The sequence below is a fragment of the Vidua macroura genome, chromosome 8 (assembly GCF_024509145.1).
Source record: "Vidua macroura isolate BioBank_ID:100142 chromosome 8, ASM2450914v1, whole genome shotgun sequence".
NCBI lineage: Eukaryota > Metazoa > Chordata > Aves > Passeriformes > Viduidae > Vidua > Vidua macroura.
Genome location: NC_071578.1, coordinates 5,722,660 through 5,741,654, shown reverse-complemented (window position 1 = coordinate 5,741,654; position 18,995 = coordinate 5,722,660). Strand labels below are relative to the sequence as shown.

At 44.0% G+C, this 18,995-nt stretch overlaps 1 protein-coding gene across 2 annotated transcripts in view; it reads left to right on the top strand.

Annotated features, from left to right (window-relative positions):
- Positions 1-18,995, top strand: part of GRK5 (G protein-coupled receptor kinase 5) — a 148,350-nt gene that overhangs the window by 87,324 nt on the left and 42,031 nt on the right. Inside the window, exons 3-4 of one of the 2 annotated variants that reach the window (XM_053984210.1) lie at positions 8,160-8,272; positions 16,410-16,487. In XM_053984210.1, coding sequence (XP_053840185.1) covers positions 8,160-8,272; positions 16,410-16,487 — 191 coding nt within the window. Of the gene's footprint in view, positions 1-8,159; positions 8,273-16,409; positions 16,488-18,995 lie in introns of those variants that run through there. The other variant, XM_053984211.1, reaches the window with a different exon arrangement.

Below are 18,995 nucleotides of genomic sequence, written 5' to 3'. Positions count from 1 at the left end.
GCTGAACCTTGACCCTGCAGTTCCTGCTTTTGAGCACGGGGCTTGCTCAGTGACCCATATGGAAGGGATGCAGTTGCCTGAGTGAGTAACTTTTAGAAAATATCAGAAGTGTTGGGGGAGGGCTGGAATAACTCAGCAGAGTAGCTCAGATTTTGTTAGGATGAAAATTTGTCTTCCACTGGCAAGCAGCCTGGTCTCAGGGCAGAGCATTTTCACTTTGCCATCTGACTGTGCTCCTGGCACAAGGCTGGATGACCAAATGTCTCCCCTGTGAGAGCTGAGGGTCCCTCCCCAGGCTCTGGACCCCACTCCTGCTTTCCTGTGCAGTGATTATACTGAGCTCACAGGATCTTGTTTGATCCTCCTCCTGCTGCTGCTACAAAAAGGGTGGGTGGGTTGTTATCCCTCCTGTCAAAATCTTTGTCCAAAATCAACAAAGCCACAAACGCGTTCTGGTTCAAGTACTCGTTGCAAACATATTTATGCAACTGCTTGTAGGATTTGACTTTCAAATAGAATTCCATGAGCAAAGCTTCAATGCAGCTGCTTTCAAAAAACAAATGAGAAGATCCACATGTATCACTGAAGTGTATTTAATGGCGAGTTTGTTCCAATATTCTCCAAGCATATTTTCCATATCGGTCCAACTGGACTGTTTCCATCTCCAGTGTAATGCTGCTGTGATGTGTGGAGTTTATCCCTGTAGCCTAACGCCATGAAAAGAGTGGAAATAAGGGAAGTTATACAAAGCAAACACTGTCTGCATCTACATAATTACATTAGATGTTCGATGATCAGGAGGTTAAATTTTGTTTGTTTTAAAAAAGACAGCTGACAAGCAGAGAAAATTAAGCTGGCAGGACTTAAAACCAGTTTGGGATAATTCCATTGTCTCAAGTAAGCTTGATTGCATTCTTATTTTTAATTAATTAAACTTAGATAGTCAGTGCCAGAACAACTCTTGCTATAACAGCATAGATGAGGGTCTCCAAGTCTTTTGTAGAAAATCCTAAATTCAAATGGAAAAAGATAAACAAAGGCCAAAAAAACGTTCTCCCCCAGTAGGGAGATATGTTAGGTCTAGAGCTTTCCTCAGCAATGAAGGGCTGGTTTGAACTGCAGACCAGAACAGGCTGCTGTTCAGAATAAGGAATCTATCAAGCCATTATCTTGTCATAGGCCGTAACAGTTTCCATGTTTTATAAAAAAAAATAAAGAAAGCAGATGAAATATTTATGGTTAGAGAGAGTGTGCTCTTGCCACCAGCAGGAGAACTTCATCACAGCCTTTGGCTTCAGAGTTGCTGTCCGGCACCTGCAGGGCTCTAGAGCTGCCAAGACAAACACTCCCTGAGACAGAGGCTGCGTCGTCGTTTTTAATCTCTCTGAAGTGCCAGGTGAAGTTCTGGAGCAGTATAGTGGTTAATGTATAAAAAGACTCTGCTGTGCTCTCCTTGACTAAATTTCCGCTCCGGGAGTTTGCGTTGCAAGTAAATAGCCAGGAGCCACAGGGCCATCCAGCAGCACTCGGGGCTCCCACACTTTAATGGACTTCTTCTGGCCACGCTGCTCGGAGGCAGGCAGTGCCATTAGCCCCATTTTATAAATACAGCATGCCACTGAGGTCTGCAGGGCACAGAATATTAGTTGTGCTGGTAACTGAATTCCCACAGGAGCCTGGATGCTTGTATTAGGCTTTTATAACATGACTTACTGCCACAGTTTATAGGAATTTTTGAATGAACTGAAATGTGACTTTTTTATTCCCGTGTTGTGCTCTCTAACCATCTGGCTTGCCTCACTTTTTAAATGCATTGCTGGAGACAGGGCGAATGGAGAGTCCTCAGCATCTTAACCACAGATTTCCATTGTAAAACAGCCCCCCTCACTCACCAGATAACCAAAAAAACCCAAACCCAACAAACCCCAGACCCCAGAAATAACAGACAACTTCCCTCCTGTTGCTTCCTCCCATTCCTGCAACATTCCCAAATAGGCACCATGAAAAAGAGATCACTCTCTGTGTTACTGTGCAGGTTTTTGATCAGGCTCTGCAGTTTAAACAGCAATATCCCTGTTTCCTCTTTAGAAATGGTCCCCTATTTTCAGTTTCTCAAAGAGAAAAATCTGATACGTTTTCCACTGCAAGTACCTGAGTTCCCAGCAAAGTTCATGGAGTCCTGATTGGCCATGACATCTCCAGGACTGAAGACCATAGAAAATTAAGAGTAAGAGTAAAAAGTAATAAGAGGGTCTTCAGATGTATAAATATGGCCCATCTTGGGTTTTTTCTCTTGAACACAAGGATTATCTTTTGTATTGAAGCATTTTTATTAGAGATGGAAAACAGTCTTTTGTAGAATGCAAGAGCTAATGTTCCAGCTTTCCAGATCATTCTGAAATACAAGAGCAACACAGACACTGTTAATAATGCAATCAAAGCAATTTAAATCCTTTTAAAACATCCACAAAGGATGCTTTGATAAGAAGCAACTTTCATCAGTCTGAAAGACTAGGCAGTTTAGTGCGTGCTGTTTATTAAGTTTATACATAGACAGTGGTAATTCCACTTTTGGCTGGAGAAGAGCAGCAGTAAATTATAAGATATCTTTATAAGCACCAGTGTTAGACTTGCTGGTTTAAAATGAAAAATGTATTTATATTAATACAGCTCTAAATGGGGTTATTCAGTGCTTAAAGATGCAATTTGTTTTCCATTAATACTCTGAATGGATACAAAATAATTCTGTGAACCTTAAAGGATTTATTCCTTTTTTTGACAAAAAGAAGGAAATTGCTACAAGTGCACAGTGTATGATGGCCTGTGAAAGTCTGTTTAGTTCAGTTGTGCTGCATATTCTTTAATCTTGCTTGTAGTTCCTGCCTTTGTCCTCCTTTCCATTGTGTGTCCCTGTAAGGAAACTTACATAAAGAAAGCAAAGATGGGCAAAAAAACCAGAAGTGCTTTTCTATTTGGGCTGGGCAGGGTAGGATCTCTTTTAGCAGCCTCTCCCTGAGTTTGACTGAGGAGGGAGGTGTGCAATTTTGGGACATCTTTAGCAGAAATTTCCATCCAGCTCACGGATTTTGGGGATCACTTTGACAGGCCCCAGCCCCTTGGAAGAAGAAAGTTTTACTTCTGGTGTGCCAACAGTCTTAGGAGCTGACTGCTACTCCCTCGGGCTCTGCTGCTGCTCCTATTGCCCAGCTTGAATGTAGGGACCGAGGCTTTCAAATGCTTTCTTCCATTAATTTGGGGTGCTTTTTGTTATTCTGGGACAAAGCAGGTGAGAGGGAGGGAGCAGCAGACAAATAATAGACTTGAAACATCATCTGAATGGTTTTGGTTCACCTTAAAGAAGAAAAATCAGGAAGGGAGGATGAATTCTGATCTTGGATCAGTGAGCATGAGCAAGAAATGAACAATTAAGTCTTCCTGCACCCTCTTTGGGGGTTCCAGGTGTTTGTTTGTTGGTTGGTTTGTTTGTTTGCAGCGTTCTGTTGTTATTGTTGTTTTGTGGGGGCTTTTTTAGGCAGCATAATTACTTTGCATTTGGATCTTACTCATTTTTCTTCTGATTTAATGCCAAGGATAGCAGGGATCCAGAGGTCAAGTCCAAATGTTCCCATGCAGCAGCATGGTGCATGTCTTCTTGGCGATTCTCCATGCATTCCTTCGGAAAATCTGCTCTTGGGATTCCAGTATGTTGGAAAATAAAATGTTACTTAACAGATAGTGCATAAATACAATCCTTAGCCACACCAATAAATGACCAAAAAGCTGAAAAGATGTTCCTGGCTTTTGCAGACTTTAAAAGTGAGGTTTAAACTGAGCTCATCCCTCCCCACAGACATCTACAGGAGGAAGTCTCACCAGCTGATTGCAGGGCTTGGATTTACAGCTCTTCATTGCAGAAGTGCAGCTTTTACAGCAGTCTTATTTAGACACCTGCAGTTTACACTGAATATCATAAAAGACTGATTTTCAGCCAAGAGTTATCACACAGTTTTTTAGTTCATCACTAACCCATCAAAACCCACAGGTATATTGCAAATGTGAAAGAGAATGGTCCCTTTGCAGACCACTGTTTCTCTCCAAAAGGTGATACTTTGAGCCAGCCAAAAAATAAAAGGTATTCAAATGAGAAATTAGGACAAAAAAATCTTCACAGTGCACAGGAAGGTTTTTTATCTAGTTAAAATATTAGATTTCCCCCCCACTTTTAATTGAAAGTTGGGGATTTTTGACATCAGCAACTCTGTTACCTTGTGTTTAGCTTTCCACTTCATCAATGGTATGTTTTGACTGGTATGAAATTTTCTTAATAGGACTATTTTTCTTAGGCATGGGCTCAGCTATTTTTCAGAACCTTACCAGAATATCTGTTTGGGAACAAATTTGGCCATAGGCTTTGAATGGTGACAGCATGACGTGTGCAGGTGCAACTATTTCAGTGTGTTCTTTGTGCTGGGTGCTCCTGAAATTAGTATTTCAATACATAAGCTGTGAAGTAAAGGGAAAAATGAGTCAGTAGAATTATGAATAAACATTATTTATCGTTATTTATCTTATGAATGTTAATTATGGCATTTTATATAATACCTTTTCTATATTAATCTGTGTTGCTGCTCTGTTAGGAAGATGGAGAATTCACTTGCATGTGTGCGTTGTTTGCCAGTGGTATTTTCTAAATAAAAAGATTGGCGTCAGTGAGAAGTGTCTGCTTTCCCAAGACTTTGACCCACCCAGCTTTTCACCCCCGTTTTGGGTGACTTTGCAGGTGTTAAACAGGATGGCGCTGAGGCAGGAGGGTCTGACTACCAAAGATATCACTCTCAGAGCTGTTTTAGTTACACTTCATCATCATAAGCATATGGTTTCACTTCCAAGTGTTTAACATTTCCATTTCCTCAGGAAATCATTCCTTCTATTTTTTAAACTTTTGAAACTGGATGGATGTTTTTACTGGCAGGCGGAACGAGAGCGACACAAGGCTCAGCCCCAGCCCAGGAGAGCCCCTGGCTGTGGTGCCCGCCTGCCTCCCCATCCCTCCCCATCCTGCAGCAGCTCCTGAGCACGTCTCAGGGTGCTCCAGCCCCATCTCTGGGGTGCAGCACACTGCTAAAACACTTCTTGCTATAATAAAACCATCCACTCCTTTTTCAGCTTTAGCTGAGACGTGTTTTTCTTTCTTAGTCCGCTCCGGGCCCATGCATCCCAAGAATTAGTTGAGTGCGGATTCCTTTAGCTGACTTAGTGAGGCCAACGGCAAGATCAGGGCCTAAGAAAATAGTTTGTATCACCTACAAGGAATGAAAGCATTTTTGTCATGTATTTATTGTCTGTGTTGGTATATCCAGCAGTTAAATGCACATGACGGAGGCGTGGATAGCTCCGGGGAACTGCTCTGGCTGTTGCATTTGCAGAGATTATTTCTGGTATTTCCTTTTTCCTCATTACAAATGGGTCACCCTTCTCACATGTTGGCCAAGTTCTGTAGAGCAGGAGGAAGTCCGTGCTCATGTCTTGTTTATGTTGTGTTTATCCACACATGTCATAGTGTTTAGCTGCTTGTTTTCTTTCCCTGCTGTGCTAGGAAGAACAGTTATGGATGTGCAATTTGCACATTTATTTACCTGGTCTCACTGGCCTTTTTGGTAGAAGATCATCCTCTGCTACATTGGGTGTCACCATGTCATAACAACTTTGATAAACTAACTGCATTTTGTACAACAGTTGTCACTGTCCATCAAATGACATTATACAGGAAAAAATATGGGGCAAACCAGCTGATTATTGTGTTTGTCCCCTTCTAGTTTACTGTTATGAATCCAGACAGTCTCATTCTTTTTTTGGCATGGGGAAGCTTGCTGTGGGTCTGGGCTTCTGGAGGATTTGAGTCCTGCCACCAGGTGCATAGGGTGTATGTTTTATTCATACCCTCCCAAGAGTTAGTCAAGGTAGCAGAAGCCAGCATCAGGCAGATGTGGTTAAACCTTCTCACCTCCCAGGAGAGCTCACCTGGGCTGCTGAGCCTCTGGCTTCGTGCCAGCCTCTGGGAAGTTGTGAGGGCTGTTCCGATCCACTCTCCTGACTCCTTCACTTCCCTTAGTGCTGTACGTGTCTGCACATCCCTTCAGCAGTCACTCATTAAAAATGCCACTTGGTCAAGCAGCACAAGCTGGTAGCACCCACAAGGACACCCCAAGGCTGCTCCGTGTCCCAGTGATCCCGCTGGTTTTCCCACCACACCTATCAGTGCCATGATGTTCCATGCTGAAGGCTCCAGCTCAGGCAAACAAACCAGCACCAGGGGGTGAATGCTGATAATTAGATTGACTGGAGGTCAGGTTAGGATTTACACAATGATTTTGATCCAGTTTTGCTTGCAAGAAAGCATCAAAACACTGCAGTTTTCTCAATAGATTGAGTGATATCCTGATCCAAAATGGAATGGCAGTGCCAGCGAAGAAATGCTGCTGGTATGTTGTTCCCAGCTGCTTCAGAAGACCAGACCAGAGCAGGACCATGCTGAACTAAAAGCACATTTCCCCAACCCATGTCTCCAGTGACCACCCTGGAAGTGCTTCAGGAATCAGTTCCTGAAGTACAGCCAGGTGCAGCACTGGGCAGGCTCCCTCCTTCCTCTTACAAGAGGCAGCCTTGGCTGCTCCTGCCCACTGTCACCCAGCTCCAGGGCAGAAGTCCAACACCTCATACAGCATTTTCTGTTCAGGACAAATGTACCCAGAGGGCGGGGAGACCCTGGCACGGGCTGCCCAGAGAAGCTGTGGATGCCTCATCCCTGGAAGTGTTCAAGGCCAGGTTGGATGAGGCTTGGAGCAACCTGGGATAGTTGAAGGTGTCTCTACCCATGGCAGGGGATATGTAATTAGGTGATCTTTAAGATCCCTTCCAACCCAAACCATTCCATGATTCTACGACGATTCTGTGTAGTCCTGGTTTTGCAGAACATGGTCCCCAGGGGCACAAGCTGAGATGAGCAGGTCCCTCAGCTGGGTGCCTCAATGGCAAAGGGGAGCTCCATCACAGACATGTGCCTGCATCCATGGAGTGGGAGGAGCTGAAGGATGTGGGGAGCCAAAGCAGAGGGGGAATCAAAGACATTGCAAGCCCAAGAGAGAAGTAACCGAGGCACTGACAACGTGTGTGGGTTTGGTATGTCTGTTTGCAGTGCTGTGTTATGTGTTTAGAAGCTGGTTGTTTCCATAATAACAGCAAGTGCCATATGGCAGCGAGGAGGGTGGTGAGAAGAATGCCTAAGGAAACACAGTATGTTGTTTGACATGTGTGTTCTTGTAGAGGAATAATGTGTCTCAAGCAAGTATTGCTGCTCCAAGCAGGCTGGGGGATTTTCTGCTTCCACCAGAAAAATATCCAAAGCCTTTGGCATTTGTGCTGGTGCCAGTTAATGATGCCAGCCCTTCATCCATATTCTCCTGCTGATAGTCCTTGTGATGGGCAAAGGACCTTTTGCTTTACTATGAGTGATGGTTGTGGATGTACCAGCATAGGGGAATGGCATTTAAACATGGCTTTTAAGGGGAAATACAGTTCTGTAAGGAGTGCTTACAGAAATGAGCCAGATGCCATATGCACTATCCATTCCTTAATGCTTAGCAATTAAATAGCAGAAAATTTGAAACCTTTGAAAATGCATAGTTTACTATAATTGCTTAATAGAAAGTAGGCTAAGCATTTCCAGAGATACAGGGCACTTTAGTGCATATCTAGGAAGCATCCAGGAAGGGGTCCACAAATTCCAGCTTTTTCTGCCCTTTAATGTATGACTCATATTTCAAGGACTTGTAATTTGCTCCCCACATTCCCACCAATACCACCAGTCTGAGCTGTACCTTTGCATACATTTCCACCACAGAAAAACATGAAATTATTTTTTCATAATAGCTGAACAGCTTTTGCTTTACCTTTACCAACATCAGCCCTACAAAATTCAGCCTCTCTTAATTGAGTCTTAAAGCCATTCATTATATTTGGATACCTGAAACGTGGTGGCAGGGAGAAGGAGGTTGTGATTTGAGGTTGTAGTTCTGCACTATGCTTTAAACTCATGAGCAACCCAAAAGGCAGAGCTATTCTCATTTTCATGCTTCTGTTCTTCTCTTTATTGTCTCTAGAGAGAGATTACTGCAGCATATGTGAAAAGCAGCCCATTGGAAGGCTTCTCTTTCGGCAGTTCTGTGAAACTCGGCCCGAGCTCGAGTGCTGCATTCGGTTCCTTGACTCAGTGGTAAGTCAATTCCTGTGGTATTTTGGGGTGCTTTGCAATGTTCCCCTGACAGAGGGGACTCCTCTGACACCAAGAAATCACTGTTTTGTGGGATTTTGTGTCTGAAGTGCTGGAGCAGGCAGTGGACAGGGCTGGCCCCAGCTGCAGCCCAGCACCACTGGCGGCACAGGGACACGCACGGCTGGTGCCAGCCTTGGGGGACATGAGCCACCAGAGAGGGGTAAGGACAGTCACCCCCAGCTCTGGCCTCTCTTCATGTCAAGACCCGAGCAGCTGAGCTGCTGTGAGCAATGTCTGCGGATGGGGGTGAAGCCTGCCGTGCTGGGAGGCACAGGGAAGAAAGGGAAGTTGAGAACAGACTGACAAGAGAGGATGGGGAATGTAATAATCCTAATATCCCTTACCAAGCCTTTTCCTACATAGAGTTCAGGATGGTTTACAAAGGACATCCTGATAATCAGCCTGTTTTTTCAAATAGGAGAACAAGAGGCACAAGGTACAGAAATAACTTGATTGAGGTCACTGAGAAACAAATCTGCTCCATTTTCCACCCCAGTGAGCCATCAGTTAACCCAGCCACTGAGCATCACCCCCAAGTCCTGGGGGACCTGACGCTCTTTCCCAGTCTGGCAGCACTTGGCCGTGTGTCCTGCCAGCTGTTCACAGTGGAAAAGTCTCTCAGTGACTTCTTTTGCTGGGAACCTGTGGAAGGGGAGGGTTGTTGATCAGCCAAAAGGTGAAATGATACCAAAGAGCAAGATGAACTTGTCATTTGTGAGTGCCTGCAGGGTCTCGCTCCCTGGCTAATGCTGACAGAAGCAAAACACAATACCAAGAGGAATAAAATTGTTTTGTTTGCACCATGGTGAAGCTACTCTGAAGTACAGGGAAATGTGAGGATTGCACTGAAGCTGTAAAAGTAACAGTCTGGAGAGGACTTAAGGTTTATGTTTCTCCTGCAGTAACAGCAGCAAATCTACAGCATCACAAAAAGTGTTGGATAAAGTCATATCTGAATCCGTTTTAGCTGGTCATGACCTCTACCTGTTATTCCTAGCACTGCTTGTGATTTTCTCTGGTGAAAGGTGTAGCCATCAAGGTACATGAGATGTTTGACAAACACTCTGTGCAGCTGTGCTCAAGGCCAGCAGGCAGCAGGACACTTTGGGTACCTTGAATGTGTTTGTCCTGCTCTGGACCAGCATTGTCCAGCGAGGTGTCTGCCACTGATGAAACACCACACACCCCTCTGGGGGGGATGGCATCCCTGCAGAAAAGTCACACCAGCTGTGCCACCTGCAGCCCCGAGGAGATGGCAATTTCTGCAGAAATCCCTGGGGAAATCCCAGAGAAGATGGCCTGTAAGTGGTTTAATCTCAGGCAGAAGCGGCAGAGCCGTGCTCGGTTCGGAGGCGCTCAGCGGCGCTCTGCTCGCTTCTCTCGCCTCCCCGCAGCACATCTTGGTTCCAGTAGCGCCCAGGGGCTGCGGGGGACAATCCCCATTGTGCAAGCCCTGCATGCACTCAGGGCACGCCACTGACAGGGGGAACAACATCTGGGCACCGGGAAACATCTGTCCCCAGGCAAACCGTGTGCCAGCCGCGGCCGCAGCGCTGCCGGAGCCTCCCCCGCGGTGGCGGCTGCCTGGCTCTGGGCACTGAGGGCACTGTGGCACTCACTGCTCCTGCAAAAGCTCCTGGTGGCACTGCCTTTGTTTGAAAGGTCTGTCTCCGAGCAATCCCGAGCCAATATTCCCAAATCCTTCTGCAAAGGTGGGCTTTGCACTCAGCCCAAGTTGCTCTTGCAGGCTGGAGGTGCCCTGTGTACCTTGACTGGACCAGTGGCCTGTTCCCAGTTAGGCTCAGACTGGCACCATGAGGATTTGATAAACAAAATACCAGTCTGGGTGGAGGTCTGAATCCTTATCTTTCTCTCTTCTTTTTAACACTAATTAACAGCAGTCTCCTTTGTTTATTGATTTCAAATTCTGTATAAACTTGCTCCCAGCCCATGAAAATCCCTGCATTAGGCAATATTAAGGTCAAGCAACACAGCTCTTTGCCATTAAATTGGATGATTGCTACTGAAATTTGCCCAGCGAGGTCACACTGTGTTTAGTGAGTAGTAGGATTCAAGCCAAGCCCTATGTTAGGCAAAATAAGCCCTATAATGACACCAGGAGTCTGACTTTACAGCCCTAATATGAGACCACCAGGAATGGGAAACCTTTTTTAGACCACCTGTTGTAACAAGCAGGAAAAGTCAAGAACCTTCATTTTCTTTTGTTCTGGTTATTTTTCTAACACGAGATGCAATAATTACCTTTTGTGTAATGTCAAATAAAGGGAAAAGATAAAAGGGGATAATATTTAGCTGTTCATGAGGGACTCTCAGAGCTTTCTGCACATTGAAAGGGAGGACCACCTCTCTTTTTCAGTGCCTATCTAAGTGACTTTACCAGGTGACACAGTAAGTCACTGGCAGAAGCCAGTACTTGATGCCTCCCAATATTTTATACAGTTTTTCAACTCATGCACTCAACTGTCTGCAAAGAAAGAAGTGACTGAGGCTTCTGGGAGAAGACCAGAAGCTGAGTCAGACATTTAACAATCTATCAACATCCTTGTGAGAGACTAAGCTCTCTCACACCTTTGCTTCCAAAACCTGGTAGAATCATCCAGACCTTGCAGACCAGAATATGTAAAAAGACGAAAAAAAATCCTCTCTTGACTGGCCATTTATGTCAGCTATGTGTGAAATAACTAACCTGGTCCGATGTAGTCTCCTGCAAATGTAATTATGGCAGCATTTGGGGATTTTTGCCTGTTAAACAGTTGTTAAGCTGCCTTCTGAAGAAAAAGGATTTGTATCACTAAATTCTGCATGCATGTAGGTGTGTAGCTGTCAGCTCCCTCTGAGACCTGTGAATACCTTGGCCAATTTCAACCAGGAATTGAGACGAAAGTGCTCAGAGGCATAAAGTCTCTACATGTTTTCTGAGAGCAGTGTTGGGGTAATTAGTCACAATCGATTGTAGCCCAGACCAACATGACATGTGGTTTGTAAGCAGCAGGCCCCAAGATTAGATGATAACAGTGATAAGAACAAAGAGATGCAGAGCTCTGCAGCACAGCTCTGGTGCAGCTGTGGGTGTTTGGTTCCCACTGCTGCTGTGGGAGCAGTGAGTGCCTGTCAGTGTGTCTGTCAGTGTGTCTGTCTGTCTGGGAAATGGAGGAACAGCCACCCCTTCTCCCAGCTGGCACGAGGGCTGTAAGGACAGCCAGCCATCTCTTGCTGTGGGTATTGTGCAAACAAACTCATGACAGAGGTCCTGATTGCTGAGATAAAATATCCACGGAGCTCTCATGAGGCTCTGGAGGCATTGTCTGCTTATCTGGGTGCTTGGAACCACAGAGATCTCCCCCGAATGGCTCAGCAGACCCTGATGGAGCCATTCAGATGGTGGAACTATGGGAACATAAACTGTTATCATTAGATGGAGATGGTTTGTGATTAAATGGGCTCCTCTAGAAGCCCTTACCCAAGGAATCACACACAGCCCTGAAGCACACTTTGCTCTGCTTACAAATATTTTAGCAACGTCGTCGTTCAACTTTGGAGCTGTTGAAAGAGAGCCATTAAAATAAAGTGTGAGGGGAAATGTTTCCTGTGCTAAAAGGCAGATCAGTGAGCAGGTAAGGGGCTAGCAAGATGTGTTTGCTTCTCCACAGCCAGTGCCTCCAGCACAAGAAGGTGGCAGTTCCATTCAGCTCAGCAGGAACCTCTTGCTCCTGTCCCCTACTCATCAGCACATTCCCAGGGTCACAGCACCTGACATTTCTTTCTCTTCTCCTATGATTCTTATGTGTCATTGAAATGAAGGCTTTAGATTCTGGACTCCCTTTCCTGCTTCATCTACTCACATTCATAATGTGTTTTTTTTTTTTTTTTTTCCAAGGGAGGGCTTTTAACAATTTAATTTGGACCAGATTTAGATTGACTGGAGGAGAACGTGGACAATTTAGATCATTATTTTCTCTCTAATGTGAACAAGGTTAGTTTTTTTGCATTGAAGTCACACAAACATACATCCTCTGGAGGAAAATAGCCCTGCTGCCTCTCCAGGTTGTTTCTGCTTGTGATATCTGGGCTCAGGGGCCAGGGTGAGAGGCACAATCTCCTCGGGTGGACTTTTCAGCTGAATGCTTCGCTAGACATGGCACTTACCTGGGGTGAAAGGATGAGTGAGCATCCATTTAATGCCATTTGTAAAAACCCAGTCTTGCAGTTAGGGAGATTTCATTTGGTTAAGTCCCTTTTGTGGTATATAAACCATCTGTGTATGTGTGTCTTAAAGCTGTTCAAGGCTTTTCCCATCAGAAATGCCAGTTTGTTGGTATCAACAAACTCATTAACTCAAAACGTGTTTTCAAACAGCTGAAAGGGCTCCTTTTGCCCTGCCTTTAAATATGAAAAATATGGTTTCAAGTTCACTTTTCATTTAGAAATGTGAGTTATTATGAATCCCAGCTGTTTGGGGTTTGCCTTCCAATTTTCAGTCACAGATTTTAAATCTCCAGCAGAGGCAAGAGCAAGGACAGGCAGTGAGGACAGAGCAATAACAGGGCAGAGCCTGGAGTCTGAGAAAGGACTGAGCAGAGAGATATTCTCAGATAACAGAGGAGGGAGCTGAGAAAGTGGAGGTGAAAAATTGGGACTGAAATACCAGTAACATCCTGCAGATGCTCAAAAGGTGATTCCACTGTTCCTGACTTTTACCAAGAAGCCAAAACTGCTCTGATGGGAGTGTCTGTTCCCATCTCCATCTCCTGGTGGCTGGTACAAGGGGTGATGATTCCCTTGGCCATGTCATGCTGCCACAGGCAATCATCAGCTACCTGCTGTGGGAGAGCACCCTCCCAGATCTGCAGAGAGACCTCTTTGGATATGTTTTTCCATTTTCACACATTTTTAGCCATGCAGTTTCAGGAGCTCAAATAATATTAAGGTGAAAATCAGATACTACATAAACTGATGTGTCAGAATCAGTGTGAGCCCCTGTGGGGTCCCTGTGTCATTGCCCTGGTAGCTCTCCATCCATCACAGGCAGCCTCCAGCCCCCAAACCTGAGCTGTCCCTGAGCCCATGGCCCCATCCCACAGCCAGCCACAGGCTAGATGTTGCTCCCTTTCCCAGCTGAAGAGCATTTTTCCAGCTGATCTCGCTCAGCCCATCCTGGGGGCAGCTGCTCCAAAAGGAAGGACACTTTGCACTCCCATTCCTCCATCCAGCCAGGGCTGCTTCTGTGGAAGAAGGAGCCACCAACATAACTACTACCTCCAAAACAGCAGCCAGAAGAAAAGTTAGCAGCAGACAGTGGCCAGCCCACATCCTCTCGCCATTTGGGCTGAAGGATCTGTGCCTGCCCACAGAAAGAGCCTTCCCTGCAGCTTGTCCCATGGAGTCAGGGTGATCGTAAATCCTCCCCTCATTTATGGGCTATGAATAGGGCCCTGTCTGACCTAACTAGGGCATGGAGAAGCTATTAGACTTCAGAGCAGGAGCCTTGAAACACATGCCTGGATTCATCAAAGGAATAATGGAAAATATTTTGTTCCACACGGATTGTAAGAAATGATGTTATTTCTAGCAATTGGGGATTTGCAAACTGTAGCAGTGCTTTGGAGTATTGGGAAAGAAAGGGGGGTATCTTGTGATTCAAGCACAAGACCAGGAGCTGAGGACCTTGGTGGCTTCCCAGGCAGGTAGCAGAGAGAGCATGGAGACATCCCTGTCTATGTCCTGTAATTACAGGTCATGGCTGGGAATGTACCAGGGTCTGTTGCTGAATAGCTCAAAAATGGCACTGAAGGGAGAAATAATAATGAGCTGAGGAACAAAATGGAACAGGCTTCTAGTGCAGACCGACAGTGAAATCAGCACTGTGCACAGTTGGAGCTTATGGTTCCTTCTCAAATTCTCACTTGTCTGTCACTTCCCACCTTCGCCACCACCACGTCACATTTCCTGGGAAGGTCAAATGCAAGTGTAATTAAACTTTCCTTTTATTCTTTGCTATCTCTCTTGAGGCAGAACGAGATACTCTGTATATGTATAGGTGTGCATTTAGCTCTGCATATGTTGGATCCCATCAGGAATTGCATTTCAAGACATCCAGTTCCGGCTGAGTTTCTGTCTTCTGGTTTGTCCTGATTTGTTTCCTGCTGTACAGTTCAGATGGGATGAAACTGTTGTAGGTTATGTGTGGCAAAAAGGACAACAAATTTTTCAACAGCTCTCCTGGTACACTTCAAATAAGACATGATGACTTATAATCAGGTTTATTTGCTAGGGAGACAATATACTATCAGAGTTTGAAAGCAAATGAAGGAGAGAGAAATCATGGAGAAAAATGCTGCTAAGATGCTCTAAGCATTTCAGAGTTTCTGTGCTTTAAGAGCTGAAATGACCCATACTCAGATACCATCTAAAAGGACAGGAAATAAGATAAAATACTTGTTTAAACCCTTGTATTAAGTTTTTTGAGAACCTAATCAGTTTCATCTGCAAAACTGTCACTTAAAAAGAAGTACTATACTTGTGGATTTTAGTTTTTGGTTGTTTTATCATCATTTTTATTTGCGGCCATTATAATTTTCCAAACCAAATCAGATCATAATTCCAGATTTTTCAAGCAACCTGCTATGCCTGTGTGTAAATATGCAGCTCCAGACTTGAGCTGCAATAGCTAAATGAGCACTGGCCAGATAGAAGGGGAATAGCATTATTACTACATTGTGGTTTCCATGTCTTTCCTAGGTTTGCTTAGCTGGGGTATCCATTACAGCCAGCCTGCAGATTTATTGCATCCAGCCTGGAGCAGTACATACATCTTCCAGTGGGCAATAGTTCTGAAATTTGTTCTTCCAAGTGTTTGCCAGTTCAGTCTGATTTACCTTTTTTTTTTTTTTTTTTTTTTTTTTTAGTTTCCTCCTCATTTATCATCACAGACAGCTTGTATTGGACCAGGTTATTTAATTGGTTTGGCAGGATTTTCTGGGATCTTTTTTTTAATACAGTCATGAAAGCTGTTAGGCTGTCATCTTCTTTTTTTTTTTTTTTTTTTTTTTTTTTAATTCTTTATTTAATTCTGGAAAAATATTTTGACCTGAAGGCTAAAGCTTCATATCCCAAGCAGTGCCAATCAGGAATGTCCCTAAGAAAACTTGTCATTTAGCCACTGAAGCACGTGTTTCCTTCGAATGCCTGCCATGGATCCAAAACTTTAGCTGAAGTGATTAATATCTTCATGGTACACACGTTGTGCTTCTTTTGTTTCTAATGTAAACAAAGCTCATCAGAAGTCAGTAATGCTTCAATACCTAGAGCAGTCAGAATTTTAAAATGTTAGGTAGACTTTGTGTGTGAGGATGGGATGCTCCCTTTTTTCATGCACTAGGGAAGCCAAAGAGAATTTTGCTTGTGGTGTCTAAGTGGTCTCTCTTGTTTCCTCTTGGTCCTAAGAAATCTGCCTAAGAAATCAGGAGGGACTGAGCCAAGGGTCACTAATAGTGATGGGCAGGTCTGGCTGCTTTGCACAGGTATTGTCAGACCAAGGTCAAGGCATAAATACATAGAAAAGACACATTAAACAAAAAAAAAAAAAACAAAAAAAAAAAAAAAAAAAAAAAAAAAAAAAAAAAAATCTTCACCTGGCACTTGAAACAGCACTGTGGCAAGGGCTAACAAACCTTCACTTTCTCTGATACTCAGAGAAATAATTTTACCTTCTGTGTCCAACTTCTTTTTGGACAAAACCAAATGAAGCTGATGTCTCTTGTCACTGAATGCTTTCTGAAAGCTGGCTTTGCAAGGTTATAAAATATAAATTAATTAAATTGTATTGGTGTTAATTAAGAGACAAAGCCCCAGAAGAAGCACTGCTAGGGTCTGGTCAAAATATAGTGGAAGGTTTTTAATAAGATTGTGTGTACAGGTTTTACTTCCACAAGAAAATGATATTTGTCCTTCAGATTTTTCATACAGAGTGTTCTGTTAAGGCCACATCCAAAATGAAGTTATAATGGTGAAATATGAGTGCAAATATTGACTTTTATTTTTTATATATCTGTTCCAGGCAGAATATGAAATTGCTCCAGATGAAAAGCTGGGAGAGAAAGGAAAGGAAATCATGATGAAATACCTCACCCCAGAGGTAAGGGGCAGCCAAAGTGGCATTACTGAAGGAATGCTGTAAGGCACACCTTTACTAAACAAGGTTGTTACTGGCTTTGTAAGCCAGACTCCGAAAATTTATGGTGGCAATCTCCAGTGAATAAACCTTCAAGTCTTACACAAACAGTCAGAGAGAAAAAAAAATGTAATGCAATCCAGAAATGGACTTCTAAGGATGAACTTGACTTACCAGGGGCTTAATTCATCCGTGGATGAACAGAGATCTTCTCTGGTCTCTTCTCAGTGTACAAAGCTCTGCACTGGAGGTGTAACACAAGAGACCTCAGCTATTACCAACAGATGCCCCAGTTATTTCCTATCCAGCTCAGAAGTGGTGGTGGCATTTCATATTCTGTTGTGTAGAAAGCACAGGCAAAAATGGTCTTTCATAACAGACACTGTATTTTGGTACAGAAATTCCCATTCTTCCCCCAGCACCATTTTCCCCAGGCTGGGCAGGGACATGCAGGACTGACAAGGGACAGTGGGGTTGGGAGCTCAGAGGTGCTGTCACCCATCCTTGTGTCCAAGGTGCGTCCTGAGTGTTGCCTCTCGTGGCTGTGGGAAGGAGAGGAGCTCGTGGGAGGAGCTCAGCCGTGTCCACAGGGTGGCACTCCAAACAGAGGCACAGGATGTGCCGCTGGAATTTGGGACAGGCTACTCTGGGACTTACCCTTTTGGGGGGATTGCAATCATTTCCTGACCACATTTCACCTTTGCTACACAAGTCACTGCCAGTAAGCAGTAAACATCCAGCTTCAAACACAAGAGCAGCTTCAAACACAAGAGCAATCCTGGGATTTTTCCTAAGTTGCTTTCGTAAGAGTAATCAAAGACGTACAATTGCTGCTTCAACTATTTTACAAAAGTAATACATTTGACCTTCAGGAGAATTAATCACATTTTTGGCAGATGTCTTTCTAGAGGGTTTAAATGGTACAATATGTTTTGGAGGTGCAGGGGCAGAGCAGACCACTCTTTTTCCACTCAGTCATTTTCCTACAATAAACTTTGATGCACACTTTCAGTTATCTCAGGCTGCATTTTGGGATCTGGTTTCATTTACTGAGCCTGGCTAGTTTCATGTGCAGCCATTGAGCACTGCCAGTATGAGTTCCTGCTGCCCATTCATTAGGGGCATGAAGTTCCACTGCTTTTTAAATCCACCAAAATGACCTTTTGTCTTAAAATTCCTGTCAACAGAGCGACAAACTCTGAGGGAAAATATTTCCCACAGCTCCAGCTCTTATCTGGAAAGGGAGAAAGGCATTTTGCTGATAGCAGAGCTAGTAAAGTGAGGGGAGGATAGCATTGCTTCACTTCAGCCAGTCTTTCTGCAGGCTTCCAAAAGCCCTTCTGCCATTGGCTCTCCTGCCATCCATGGTGCAGCCAGAAGCACATGGAATAATTTAGTGAATGTGCAAAAATGAAGACCAAGCTGAAAACTGCTGCTTCTTCATCAACAAAGAACAGTGGTGTTACAGGAAGGAAAAATACTGGGACTCCAGAGCTGGAGTTTCCATTCTCTGCCATGCCCTGGACTTCTTATTTGACCTGTGTACTTGGTTTCTCAGTATGTAAAACTGGCACAGCATATTTACAGTCTGTCCTGAGACTCTTCTGTTACTTGCAAGATACCTTAACAATTCTGAGCAGAAGGAAACTGGATGATCTCCAGTGGTCCCTTCCAACATCACCCATTTTGTGATCCTGTGAAACACAGGGCTACTCTCCTTCGCTTGTAATCTAAAACTGCCTCCCCGGTGGTGGTGCTTTAATGTCTGCTTTGGTCTTGCTGCACTTTTGCTCCTTAGTGAGAAACTTCTGCTTCTTCCCAGAGGGATGTGGAAACCCTGCACAGCAGAAAATGCAATGGGTTGAATACTAGTCTTTCTAATAGGTGTCCCATGCAACAAATACTTAACAAAAAATAGAGCAAGGCCTGGATTGATTTAATTTCATTTTAGATACCTAACTAAGGTAGTCAGGTTAGGGGTGCAGATGGCCTAATGTCCTTTCTTGTCAAGAAAGATAAATAAGTATCTCCAAAGGACACATTTGAAGCCATTAGAAGTCAATGATTCAAAGGACTGATGTCTGCAGTCCAAACAGATGAATCTGGACCCAAATGTCCTAATGGAACATCATCCTGGCCAGCAAAGAAACCTTCTTTTCATTGGAATCAGCATTTCTCTATTTAATTATCAGTCCCTTGAAAGGTACAAATTGCTGCTGTTTCTGGAGTCTTCTGCTTTCAGCTGAAAGCTTCTTTTAAGTAGGTGTGTGTCTGTGCTTCAAAGAACCTGATTGTCTTGACACAAAAATAGCGTGACATACAGCTTGACTGATGAATAAAATTACAGGTTTAGTTCTTGGACAGATAATTCAATCTTATAATGTGAGGAGTGTTTTTTGCAGAGTGCAGGATCAGAAACTCAGTGAAAACAAAAAGTAGACTTCTTGCTCTTTAATATTTATAAACGATTTT